Source organism: Procambarus clarkii, chromosome 83 (assembly GCF_040958095.1).
Source record: "Procambarus clarkii isolate CNS0578487 chromosome 83, FALCON_Pclarkii_2.0, whole genome shotgun sequence".
Classification (NCBI taxonomy): Eukaryota; Metazoa; Arthropoda; class Malacostraca; order Decapoda; family Cambaridae; genus Procambarus; species Procambarus clarkii.
In genome coordinates, this window is record NC_091232.1 from 12,512,439 (window position 1) to 12,527,012 (window position 14,574).

General features: G+C 38.2%; 1 protein-coding gene across 1 annotated transcript in view; it reads right to left on the reverse strand.

Moving 5' to 3' along the window:
- Positions 1-502: 502 nt before the first annotated feature.
- The window catches only part of LOC123768629 (hemolymph clottable protein), a 33,918-nt gene continuing 19,846 nt past the window's right edge, over positions 503-14,574 (reverse strand). The window contains exons 25-37 of the mRNA XM_045759253.2: positions 13,903-14,009; positions 10,296-10,426; positions 8,847-8,943; positions 7,362-7,543; positions 6,933-7,079; positions 5,136-5,285; positions 4,876-5,006; positions 3,971-4,154; positions 3,541-3,738; positions 3,177-3,305; positions 2,316-2,562; positions 1,927-2,051; positions 503-1,679 (exon numbers count right to left, since the gene is read on the reverse strand). Coding sequence (XP_045615209.2) covers positions 1,575-1,679; positions 1,927-2,051; positions 2,316-2,562; positions 3,177-3,305; positions 3,541-3,738; positions 3,971-4,154; positions 4,876-5,006; positions 5,136-5,285; positions 6,933-7,079; positions 7,362-7,543; positions 8,847-8,943; positions 10,296-10,426; positions 13,903-14,009 — 1,933 coding nt within the window. The 3' untranslated portion in view covers positions 503-1,574. The remainder of the gene's footprint in view (positions 1,680-1,926; positions 2,052-2,315; positions 2,563-3,176; positions 3,306-3,540; positions 3,739-3,970; positions 4,155-4,875; positions 5,007-5,135; positions 5,286-6,932; positions 7,080-7,361; positions 7,544-8,846; positions 8,944-10,295; positions 10,427-13,902; positions 14,010-14,574) is intronic.

Consider the following 14,574-nt stretch of genomic DNA (forward strand, 5'->3'; position numbering starts at 1 on the left):
GCTGGAGCTTCTTCTGTCATAGCTGCTTGCCTTGGAGATGGACATTGACGCTTAAAATACCTGATATTGAAGGAATATGGTCTCTCTCTGTCTCCCTCTCCCATTCTCTGTCGGTTTGTCTCTCTCTCTCTCTCTCTCTCTCTCTCTCTCTCTCTCTCTCTCTCTCTCTCTCTCTCTCTCTCTCTCTCTCTCTCTGCATGTGCTTTGAGATAATGCACTGTTCACCATCAGTGAGAGATTTTACTGGGCATAATTTACCTAATTCAATATAGAGAATTCTTAAATTCATCAGTTTCTATTAATATAACTTATAATGTATTATAGTTTGGTAGTACACATGGAAGATTGTTTGTAACTAGATTTAATGCGTAAAGTGGTTTACGTATTAACCTTTGGTTTATTTTACGTGAGAGTCAATATTTATTTAATTTTTAAGTATTCGCTTAGATTCCTCGTTTACTTAAAGGGTTTTAGAAGGGTTAAACACAAGTAAAATACTTCCTCATTAATTTCTTTTATTTTGAAAGAGAGATAACTGAACTATACAACAGTAATGTTCACACATGGAAATCGAGAATCATGGCTTTTCAATTTTACCTGTACCAAAGTATCCAAAGTAAAATTATATTGTATTTTGTAATAAAAGATGCATACTGTAACATTAATGTGGTAATAACAGGAGAGAGAGAGAGAGAGAGAGAGAGAGAGAGAGAGAGAGAGAGAGAGAGAGAGAGAGAGAGAGAGAGAGAGAGAGAGAGAGAGAGAGAGAGAGAGAGAGAGAGAGAGAGAGAGAGAGAGAGAGAGAGAGAGAGAGAGAGAGAGAGAGAAAGAGAGAGAGAGAAAGGGATGGAGCGTATAAGAGAGAGAATGTGAGAAAATTTACAGATTTTCTACTGCATTACATTTCACAATTCTATACAAACACGTCTGTTAAATATCAAATGCAAAATACGCGGGAAAAAGGTATTTGCGAAGAAATATTGTGGAAGTAAGAAAGTGGCAAGCTCTCCGAAAGCAAATATGAGACGGAATGAGCAAATTAGGTAGTACTATTGTTTCCTTATGTCATAAGCCTAGTTTGAGAACCCCTGCTGAAGCACGCAGAAAGCTCGAAAAAGTGATGTCAATGGCGCGTGATTGGATGAATGGATGGATGACACTTCTTGAAGGTGATGTTAACAAAGGTCACCTCAAGAAGGCCGGGAAGGTGGTGACGGGGGCTGTGTAGGCTCTAGGGCACACAGGTGTCCGGGAAGGTGGTGACGGGGGCTGTGTAGGCTCTAGGGCACACAGGAGGCCGGGAAGGTGGTGTCGGGGGCCGTGCAGGCTCTAGGGCACACAAGAGGCCGGGAAGGTGGTGTCGGGGGCCGTGCAGGCTCTAGGGCACACAAGAGGCCGGGAAGGTGGTGTCGGGGGCCGTGTAGGCTCTAGGGCACACAGGAGGCCGGGAAGGTGGTGACGGGGGCCGTGCAGGCTCTAGGGCACACAGGAGGCCGGGAAGGTGGTGTCGAGGGCCGTGCAGGCTCTAGGGCACACAGGAGGCCGGGAAGGTGGTGACGGGGGCCGTGTAGGCTCTAGGGCACACAGGAGGCCGGGAAGGTGGTGATGATAGAGTGTGGGTGACACTCCTGGTGAGTGGTATTCTTGCGATGTCCGAAGACCTGGCAGTCATACGCGAGCTGTTCAAGCAAAAAGAAACAGACACATTAACGTCGGAATTTTCTCATCCTGGAGATAATAATAAGACATTTTAGGCAATCAAGTTTTTCTTGCTACAATAATGCTCGTTAATATAATTTATTAATCAACGTTACTTGTATATATTACTTCAAAGTTGTGTTATATTTGAATTGGTTAATGAAATTAACAAAATGGGATATTTCTCAGCTCCTGTGAAATCCCTTAAGTGAGGTCAGTTATACTCACAGGCAGTGTGACGCTCCTGGTCGCCTTGCATGTGTCCTTGCACACTGGTGTGGCGTCTATCGTTCTGCATTTATAGTCTCCGTAAAACCGTTCGATGTATTGCCATGCCGTGCAGTCATATATAACTGAGTGAAGGAATAACATAATTGTCATTAGATACCAAATCAACATGTAGATAATACGTATTCACATCATATAAACCTAATAGTTTCTATAAAACCTGTGATAACACATAACATGATGTTTAATACCTAAGTCAATTAAATATCTGTATATCTACTGATCTTTTACAATGAATAAATATACTTAAGTAATTCCCTGAGTGTAACGGGCCACCCAGTGAGTGACTGAGTGATCACCCAGTCAATCTCTCAAGCTATGCAACTTACCATTGGGGTGGGAGACACCGGTGGGGACATGGGACTCGCGGGGACACACCTCCTGGAAGTTCTCCACCGCTCGCTTCTTAGCCCGAAGGCTGAACTGGGCGCAGCCATCACCTTTGGTTGTCCAGGCCAAGGCGAAGAGTTTGGGGTCGGTGTAGATGCATCCTTGAGGTCCTACCAGGTCACCGGTCCTCTCTCCGTCCATTCTCCCACACAGTCCGTCAACTGATCCTCGCGCCATGTACGGATACTGCAGAATATATATATTAATTAAGATAAATCTTGCCTAACGAGCTTACCTTCGTAAGCCAATAAATTAGTAGTTGGAAGGCTTTGATAATTCCCTGATAAAAATTTAACTCAAATCAATGAAGAACGAACATCGAATATATTTCATAATATATCATACCGATTACATAATCCCTTCCTGGAAAAAAAATGACGTTTTCATTGTCAAATCCCAAGAAAAACATTCGTTTGCATTATTTAGATCGATAATAGAACTTTTGAACAAAATTAATACCATTGATATGGTCTTTCATTTTGTTATAATCTATACACTGTTAAACAGGCTGGATATGTGAATAACTAAGTACAACAATAAAATGTATAAAGAAGCTTATACTGCCATTCCATTTTGCTCTGAGGGACTTCATGATGACAAAAAGCTTGGCCTTAGGTATGATGATTTAGTTTGGTGTTGGGCTTAAGGTCTGTCAACCTTTGCATGGTCATTAAGGCCACCATAATTGATTAATGACCAGCCAGCAAGAATACTTTAGTTCATAATCCTTGACTAATGTAAATTATATATATATATATATATATATATATATATATATATATATATATATATAAACTTACCAGGACTTCAATTTTATCGGAGACTTTAATAGATAATGTGGCGCTCTTCAACATGAAGTAACTGGCATCCTCCAGTACGATGAACCTAACGTTATCGTCTCCTCCTTCCGGACACGGCTCCCCATTCACCTGTTGGCAAGGTGGTAAGGTAAACAGAACATTTTATTTTTATATTACGTAAAAACCACTTGACACCATACAATATTACTGTCACATGTCAAGAATAAATTTCTAAGAAATCTACAGTATTTTAATTGACATTCATCGAATACTTACCAAAATCGTCTATTCTTTAAATGCATTAATATATTTATGCAAAAAAATAAAATACTAAATTCAATCCAATACTGCTTATCAAACTTACCAGTAGCTGTGATTTGGTGAATTCGTAGAGGTAACCTCCAAACTTCCAAACTATGCGCACCTCCCACTCCTCTGTAAACCGAGCCGAGACAACAGCATTTAGAGGCGCTTCCTCCTCAGACAAAGGATGGAAATAGCTGAGAGTCGTCCAGCAGTTGTCTGGGTGATATGGGAACTTCACACCATCATGCGTCCTCACCTGAAAAACAGTAAAAAAAACAATATAATCTGCCTTGTCTCTCCCATATGGTGACAGAATTTGCTGCTGTTCATTCCTCTTCAATAAACTAACACTCTCTTGTTTTAGGGAAAACTTTACTACCGTTACCTACAGTTTTAAGTTAAAGATGTTTAGAAATTCCTTTTTCTAAAGGAAGGTATGAGTAAAAGGAATTAAAAATGGGAATGCAGTCTTGAATTAGTGTACAAACCTTGGTAGTCTCGACAGTACATTGGAATGAAGTACGTCCTTGTACGAAGTTGTAGAAGAATACGTTACGTATTTCGGCTGGACCTAAAAATTCGTTTAGAATGACTGGTGGTGATAGACCTTTGGTAACAGAGACCAATTCTGGTCTTTCGTTCCTTATGGTCCACTTGTTGCAGTTTAAACATCTGGAAGAAGGACAGAAAAGTAATTATGAAATATGAAAACAATGCGCGGTTCCAATATAATATGTAGCAATTGAAGGAAATACTTTTAGGAGAAGAAACTGAGATATGATTAAAGTACAAAAATCCCTACAAGAATCAAGGTGGTCGCTCTACCGATCAGCGTAATTCAGTAATTGAAAGTAGATACATATATTGAATTTCATAATTTATCAACAGTTTATATCAATAGTATCTGTCATACGGCAATGTATGAAACTTAGGTACAATTTGATTTTGTAATATATCATAATTTTGTTATAACTTCTCAGAAGAAGCATTAAATTGTACCGGTGAATGAGAATAGAGGACCAGATTACCGTATCCTGTCGAGAGGGCAGCCACCTCCTACCTACCTTGAGGTGCTTCCGGGGCTCAGCGTCCCCGCGGCCCGGTCGTCGACCAGGCCACCTCACCCTCAGTTCACATGCAAGAACTATGCATTGCAAAGCAGGTCTGAGCAAAACGAATCATAAACTTAAAATTAATTTTGGAGACTTAAATTTCCATGTTTCCCAAGTGAACAAGAACTTAGACAATATATAATAGATTCGTTCCAGAATTAGTGACTTAACCATTTCGGTAATATTAAGTAATACTTATCGACAAGAACCTTGGTCTCTAAAACATACATACATGCACATATTCAAGTACACATACTTATTAATCATTTACGAATGCTTACTTAGTGGCATCAATATCAATGGTGTTCTCAGGGTTGATGACGGTGTGGTCGTAGGTTGTGAAGGGGTAGAGGCAGTGCCGTATGATGTCATCAATGTGATAAGTCAAGTTCTTCAGGATAACTGGATAATCCTGTGCCGGAAGGAAACAATAATGTTACTTAAAACTAGCATTTAGTTTAGAGAATAAACGGAACCACCTTGAAGTTGATCAGATCATTTAACACTCAGTTATGTTGCATATGCAATGATAGTCCCATACCTCAGTCCATTTTGCTGTGAAGTGGGCGTGGTCGTAGAGAGGAGAGGTGATGACATCTATGGGCAGGAGATTGGAGTCTGCGAGGTCACAGTCCTTGGCCACTTCCTCCCTCAGGCGACGGATGACCTCGTCGCTCACGTCTAAGGTGCCCTGAGTGATGATCCAGGCATAAGTGCAAGTTGTATTGCTAATGACAGGTAACACACACACACACATACAGAAGATTTAGGAAAACTATTAGAATAACTTGCAGGCGATGAGTCACAATAAGGTGGCTGAAGTATGTTGACCAGACCACACACTAGAAGTTGAAGGGACGACGACGTTTCGGTCCGTCCTGGACCATTCTCAAGTCGATTGTGCATATTAGAATATTAGAATAACTTATGATTCTGCAGAATAATGATTCTGCATATTAGAATAACTTGTTATTATGAAAACCGTAGAGTGGGAAATATATTAACGAAGGAATTAAAGGAGGCGTTAGAGAATTGTAGGCATTATTTATAATATTTAGCTCATCGCAAAAGATCAGCCCCAGACTTTAAAATTGTATACAAGAAAGAAGGAAAAAATTATCCACCTATCTAATGACCAGTATCTTTAGCACGTATCTCCTGTAAGTTACTAGTGACTGATCTGGAGCAGACTCGCAGAATACAGTGTGTGTGTGTGTGTGTGTGTGTGTGTGTGTGTGTGTGTGTGTGTGTGTGTGTGTGTGTGTGTGTGTGTGTGTGTGTGTGTACTCACCTAGTTGTGCTTGTGGGGTTGAGCTCTGGCTCTTTGGTCCCGCCTCTCAACCGTCAATCAACAGGTGTACAGGTTCCTGAGCCTATTGGGCTCTATCATATCTACACTTGAAACTGTGTATGGAGTCAGCCTTCACCACATCACTTCCTAATGCATTCCATTTGTCAACCACTCTGACACTAAAAAAGTTCTTTCTAATATCTCTGTGGCTCATTTGGGCACTCAGTTTCCACCTGTGTCCCCTAGTACGTGTGCCCCTTGTGTTAAATAAACTGTCTTTATCTACCCTATCAATCCCCTTCAGAATCTTGAATGTGGTGATCATGTCCCCCCTAACTCTTCTGTCTTCCAGCGAAGTGAGGTTTAATTCCCGTAGTCTCTCCTCGTAGCTCATACCTCTCAGCTCGGGTACTAGTCTGGTGGCAAACCTTTGAACCTTTTCCAGTTTAGTCTTATCCTTGACTAGATATGGACTCCATGCTGGGGCTGCATACTCCAGGATTGGCCTGACATATGTGGTATACAAAGTTCTGAATGATTCTTTACACAAGTTTCTGAATGCCGTTCGTATGTTGGCCAGCCTGGCATATGCCGCTGATGTTATCCGCTTGATATGTGCTGCAGGAGACAGGTCTGGCGTGATATCAACCCCCAAGTCTTTTTCCTTCTCTGACTCCTGAAGAATTTCCTCTCCCAGATGATACCTTGTACCTGGCCTCCTGCTCCCTACACCTATCTTCATTACATTACATTTGGTTGGGTTAAACTCTAACAACCATTTGTTCGACCATTCCTTCAGCTTGTCTAGGTCTTCTTGAAGCCTCAAACAGTCCTCTTCTGTTTTAATCCTTCTCATAATTTTAGCATCGTCCGCAAACATTGAGAGAAATGAATCGATACCCTCCGGGAGATCATTTACATATATCAGAAACAAGATAGGACCGAGTACAGAGCCCTGTGGGACTCCACTGGTGACTTCACGCCAATCAATGTGTGTGTGTGTGTGTGTGTGTGTGTGTGAGGGTACATAACAATAAATATACACACCTGCACTTCAAGAACTGGTGCAGATGAGCATGATTCCCCGTCGAAAACTGTGGCTTCGATGGTGGTGTGGAAATTGACGTTCAGCACTTCTTCAAGCGTTGGCATAGGAAGGAATGCTGGCTTCACAAGCTGAACGTTGAAGCATGTCTAAAGGAAAGTTGTAGAAATTGTTGATTAGAGATGCGAAATATCTGCCACAATTCAAAATGGAGTCATGCTTTGATTGTATAATTAATATTTGACTCTGAAAGGGTACAGAGTCTTGATACTGTACTTCATTTTCCTGTTGTGAAATATATGACTATGAGAAAGGAAGAACAATTAACAATAAATTGGAGTTATCACGAGGAACACGACAGAATAATACAGGCAAATTTCACAGTAGCTTGGAGACTTCACACAAAGGCAAGCTTAGGAAAAGGATCTTACAGCGTGAGGTTCTTCAAGAGTGCCCTCTGCGGGGTTCTTGATTAACGAGAGCTGGACCTTGGTGAAGATCTCGCCGGCGGTCTTGCTAATGACCCACGTTACCACCGACTCATAGCTCCTTTTCTTTGTGGCTGCCTGGAGCTCCACTCCCACGCTCACGGTCCTCACAATTCCACCTGTAACTGCAGCAGGGAGTTAGTCTTCACTCCTACATAAACATTTAACCTCCAGTTGGAGCAAGCCCATACAGTCCACAGGAATGCAGGTATATATAGGTATATATAGGTATATATATATATATATATATATATATATATATATATATATATATATATATATATATATATATATATATATATATATATATATATATATATAGGTATACATATATATATATATATATATATATATATATATATATATATATATATATATATATATATATATATATATATATATATATATATATATATATATATATATAGGTATACAGCCCTGAAGGGGAAGGGAACTATCAGTCATTAAGACTACATAGCACTTGAAAGGGCTCAGGATAAGGATTTGGGATGGGACGGGGGCAAGGAATGTTGTCCAACTACTTGGACGGTCAGGAATTGAACGCCAACCTGCATGAAGCGAGACCGTCGCTCCACCGTCCAGGCCAAGTGACAAGTGGTTGGGCATACATACAAACAGCCCAGAGTGCAAGTAGCGGTAAAAACCTCTTAATATTTCAAAAAATTCACCATAAACCACAGAGAATATTCATGTTTTCAATGTTAAAATCCACTTTAATTTATTTAAAAAAATAACAAGCAGGAAGACTCAAGATATATTCAGGGATGACAACACAGACAAGTGAAGACAAGATTCACCAGACAATATAATTATACAATCAATTAGAAAGAGATAACATGTAATAGTCACATTACAAATAATAAAAATGGTACGTGAGTATAGAAGAAAATGCATGCTTGCAAGAATCAGGCAGGTGATAACAAATAGTGGAATGGGTAAAATAAGGACTTAAAAAGGTATCACAGATAACAATGATCAGCTCAGGGATTTAGGAGAATATCTGCCCTTATTTGTACGAATTGCATCTAAATGCTAATTTATTGAAATGCATTAGAAATACTCTCTTCTAAAGGATTAGCAGCCTTGACAACTTAGATGGGTTAGTGTAGGGCCCAAAGTTCGAGTAAGGTACAAAAATACAATGAAAACAACAAGAGGAAAGAAGGAAAATGTAAAGAATACCACGAGTTATGGATTATTAATGCCAGTTACGGGACAAATCTTATTATTGTGAAACATATTCTTCTATTATAGAGTAGATAAATTTTTAGGGTCTATTTAATTATGATATGTTGCCTATAAAGAATATAGGATATCTAACGATAGAACGAAAAGCAGGCATATAGCTGAGCGAAAATGGTGCACACATCATGATCAGAGATAGTTAGAGAGAGAAGTATGACTTACCAGGCATCAGTTCCTCCTGTAATTTCACAATGCGCTGTCGCGATTGCGACTCTAGTTGTTGCTGCTGTCCAAACGAGTCTGTCTCGCCTTGACCAAGCTGTGGAAAGAACACCCGGGATTGTCAGTTACTAATCTCAGTTGTGTGTAAATACAGTTGTAGTGTTCCTCCAATAACTTATTTTGTAGTGTTCCTCCAATCACTTATTTTGTCCTGGTCATTTTTGAAGGCAATCATCTGGTTTTGATGTATACATCCCACTCCTCCAATGTGTTCTAACTTCTATAAGATTCTCTTAATAAGATCATTATCGAAGTCTTCTTTTAAGTCCGGGTTTATGTAATCTGACCAACCATGTCTTTCTTGCAGTATTTATTTATTACACCTATCACCTGACTTATCTTTATATGCTTAGTTTATTGACTCATCTCCTCACTCTACCTCAACTCATTTTTTTTTCCTTTCACATTTCTCCTGACTTAATTTTGAGTGTACCTGACCTCTCAGTGCTCTAAATCAGATGTTCCCTCATATCTTGTCTCATGGGCTATTCATGCCCATGCCACCTCTTGGGTGGCTTCATCTTCATCAACCAATATCTTGTTACTTTTAACTTGAGAATGAACTTTGTAGGCTCGAAATATTGAGAAAATTATAATAAGTACAATATATTATACAGTAATTTACTGGTTCCTTTAGTCGCCTTGAAAATATGACATTTGCAGAACTACTCTTCAATTAAACCAAAACGCAAGAACACTAGCCAGAGGGATAGAAGCCCTAATAAACACAGAATATGCAGTCCTATTCAGTGAAACATATCTAAAAGAACACCAGCATCAATATATATATATATATATATATATATATATATATATATATATATATATATATATATATATATATATATATATATATATATATATATATATATATATATATATATATATATATATGTCGTACTTAGTAGCCAGAACGCACTTCTCTGCCTACTATGCAAGGCCCGATTTGCCTAATAAGCCAAGTTTTCACGAATTAATTGTTTTTCGACTACCTAACCTAACCTAACCTAACTTTTTCGGCTACCTAACCTATAAAGATAGGTTAGGTTAGGTAGGGTTGGTTAGGTTCGGTCATATATCTACGTTAATTTTAACTCCAATAAAAAAAAATTGACCTCATACATAATGAAATGGGTAGCTTTATCATTTCATAAGAAAAAAATTAGAGAAAATATATTAATTCAGGAAAACTTGGCTTATTAGGCAAATCGGGCCTTGCATAGCAGGCCGAGAAGTGCGTTCTGGCTACTAGGTAGGACATACATATACATATATATATATATATATATATATATATATATATATATATATATATATATATATATATATATATATATATATATATATATATATATATATATATATATATAACTTGTGACAGGATCCTACTTGGAATTCTAAAGATCCTCCTCCAACATGTGACTGTGAAGCAAAGTCAAAATAGTCTGCCTCCTGTGTTTCTTGGGTTAACTGCTCCGAGGTTTGACCCTGCGTTTCATCTTCTAACTTCTCCAAGGTCACTGCAAGAATAATAGAGAAATGATGCATTTAAGTTGTCAAATCAGACTGAGCAATTCCTTGAGAAGTTTTCAGTAATCCAGAGAAAATTATATATATGTATATATATAAATATGTATATATATATATGTGTGAATATATATATATGTATATTATATTTTATTAAATATGACCGAAAAAGTAAGACTAATAATTCTAACTCGAATTTTGTCAATATTTCTTAAGTTTCTTTTCACTGTCGAAGGTAATTAAAAAATCAATTCTCCAAAATTCATTTTTATTTCTAGTCTGACGCGACGCTTGAACGCGTTTCGTAATAACTTATTACATTTTCAAAGACTTCAGTTAACACACACACAACTATAACCTGCAAACACTAAACAGAGTTCTTCTATGCTATAATTTTAAACAGCTTTCATCTTATATACCTGCATTTGGGTGAGGTGATACGTTACAACAGTTTTGGACGAGGTGAACAAAACTTCCAACACAAGACAGAACACGAAACAATGGGTATATATCGGGTAAATTAAAGGGAAGAATGGAAGTAACTGCAAAGGGCCTATTGGCCCATATTTCTTGATGCTTCTATATTGGTGCGGAGTCTTGAAGTGGGTAGAATATAGTTGTGCATTAATTGGCTGTTGATTGCTGGTGTTGACTTCTTGATGTGTAGTGCCTCGCAGATGTCAAGCCGCCTGCTATCGCTGTATCTATCGATGATTTCTGTGTTGTTTGTTAAGATTTCTCTGGTGATGGTCTGGTTGTGGGAAGAGATTATATGTTCCTTAATGGAGCCCTGTTGCTTATGCATCGTTAATCGCCTGGAAAGAGATGTTGTTGTCTTGCCTATATACTGAGTTCTTTGAGGCTTACAGTCCTCTAGTGGGCATTTGAAGGCATAGACGACATTGGTCTATTTTAAAGCGTTCTGCTTTGTGTCTGGAGAGTTTCTCATGAGTAGGTTGGCCGTTTTTTTAGTTTTATAGTAAATCGTCAATTGTAACTTCTGATTTTTGTCTATAGGGATAACCTTCCTATCAACAATATCTTTCAGGACCCTTTCCTCCGTTTTATGAGCTGTGGAAAAGAAGTTCCTGTAAAATAGTCTAATAGGGAGTAAATGTGTTGTGTTAGTTGTCTCTTCAGAGGTTGCATGGCGTTTCACCTTCCTTCTTTTGATGTCTTGAACGAAACCGTTGGAGAAGCAGTTATTGACTAGGACCTGCCTTACCCTACAGAGTTCTTCATCGACTTGCTTCCATCCTGAGCTATGACTGAGAGCACGGTCGACATAAGCGTTTACAACACTCCTCTTGTGCCTGTCTGGGCAGTCACTGTTGGCATTGAGGCACATTCCTATGTTTGTTTCCTTAGTGCAGACTGCAGTGTGGAAACTTCCGCTCCTTTCCATGACTGTTACATCTAGAAAGGGCAGCTTCCCATCCTTCTCCATCTCGTAAGTGAAACGCAACACAGAATTCTGCTCAAATGCCTCCTTCAGCTGCTGCAGATGTCTGACATCAGGTACCTGTGTAAAAATGTAGTCAACATACTTGCAGTATATGGCCGGTTTCAAGTTCATGTCAACTAAGACCTTCTGTTCGACGGTACCCATGTAGAAGTTTGCAAACAGGACACCTAGGGGAGAACCCATGGCGACCCCATCTACTTGCTTATACATGTGCCCATCCGGGCTCAAGAAGGGTGCCTCTTTAGTACAAGCTTGGAGTAGTTTCCTTAGAATGTTTTCTGGTATATCAAGAGGAATACAGGCCGGATCACGATACACTCTGTCCGCTATCATCCCGATTGTTTCATCCACAGGTACGTTGGTAAACAGTGATTCTACGTCCAACGAGGCCCTAATCCCTGCGGCCTGTGTTCCCCGCAGTAAGTCAACAAATTCCTTTGGAGAATTCATGCTAAAGGCACAAGGGACATAAGGGGTCTGCAAGCCGTCTAGTCGCTTTGCCAGTCTGTACGTGGGTGTGGATATCTGGCTGATGATTGGCGGAAGTGGGTTTCCAGGCTTGTGTGTCTTGACATTTCCATATGCATATCCAGGATTGTATTCCCCAATAATCTTTGGCCGGTGGAGTCCGGATTTCTTGGCGTTCACAGTTTCGATCAACTTGTTAACCTTTGCTTTCAATTCGGCTGTAGTGTCCTTGGTTACCCTTTGGAATTTAGTTTGGTCAGAGAGTATGAGGTTCATTTTCGCCAGATATTCGTCTTTTTTAAGAATGACGTATATTGGCGACTTGTCACCTCTCCTGACGACTATCTCCTTATTCTCACGAAGGCTCTTAGCTGCCGCTTTGAGCTCGGAGGACGGTATGGTGCTTCTGTAGTTGCCTCGATTCTTTCCTCCTTCTGTGATAAATTCTGCTTGTAAGGTGTCTTTGGTGGTGACCTTTTTTTGTGTCTCGAGGTCGAATATGTTCTCCAACAGGATCTCCAACTCCACTTTCCGTATATTATATTATATATATATAATATATATATATATATATATATATATATATATATATATATATATATATATATATATATATATATATATATATATATATATATATATATATATATATATATATGGTGTCTTCCAGTCTTCCCTTTAACTTACCCAATATTATACCCATTGTTTCGTGTTCTATCTTGTGTTGAAAGTTTGTTTTCACCTCATCCAAAACTGTTGTTACATATCACCTCACCCAAATGCAGGTATATAAAATGAAAGCTGTTTAAATTATAGCATAGTGTTTGCAGGTTATAGTTGAGTGTGTGTAAACTAAAGTCTTTGAAAATGTAATAAGTTATTACGAAACGCGTTAAAACGAAAGAAAATTCGTGTTAGAATTATTAATCTTACTTTTTCGGCAATATTTTGCCGGAAAAGTAAGATTAATAATATTTAATAATATATGTTTACAAGAAAGACTGCTACCAAAATATACTAATAATATATATATATATATAATATATATATATATATATATATATATATATATATATATATATATATATATATATATATATATATATATATATATATATATATATATATATATATATATATATATATATATATATATATATATGCATGCGATCAAGTTTGAATGGTCCAATATGCATCTGAAAACTCCACACCCCACAAGGATTCGAACCCAGACAGCCAGTAGCACTATGCACCTTGGCGTACCTGGTACCTTAACCACTCACCCACCGTGACAGTTAAAAGAAAAGTCATTGGTAGCCGAGGCTGTATCCCCAACGACCCAACAGCACTTGGTGGTAAGCTTGGGCATTGATATTTCATCGAATCACCTCATTTTGTGTGGCCACGTGAGCTACACAAATTTATGTTGCTCATCTATTTAGAGTGTCACTGGAACTGAAAATTTTCCCATTTTACATCCTCTGATTATTAACCAATATAGATGCATACTGTACACACTAATCATGCAGTGCTTACCATATGTGAAGGTGAAAGTGAAGCTCTTTGTGGTGCTGGCAGCCGGGTCATACAGAATGGTGTAGTCCCAAGCCTTGTACGCTGGGATCAGTGGATCAAAATCATCGCTGAAAATAACAAGTGAATTTTCTCATACAGAATTGATAATCGTTTCTGCCCGAAACGCTGTGCGTACTAGTGGCTTTACAAGAATGTAAATACTGTACTATCCAATGTTTTCTCACAAACCCAATGTACCTTCTTGTATATATATAAATAAATAAATAAAATAAATAAAAAAATAAAAAAAATATAGATATGCAAATAGAACAATATACGAAATAAATAAGTTTGATTAATATGCTATTAAAGTTGTGTTTTTCCCAATTTTGCACTCGGAATTGAAATACAAAATTTTGTTCGTTGAAATTGAAATACAAAAGTATGTAAGTGGCTCATTCCTTGATCAAAAGTATATATACAAACCCACCTAACTAATCGAGGTTTATGTTGATATGCTGCGAAAAACTATTTCCAATGTTGCATTCAAATTAAATAGCATTCATTGTACACACTAATATCCCAAGAGAAAATATAAATGTGAATTTAGTGAAAATATGGATTTAAGCTATTTTGAGTTGTTAGTATCGTTAACTGCCAAGTGTACTTTTTTTTCAACCTGAGAATAATTGG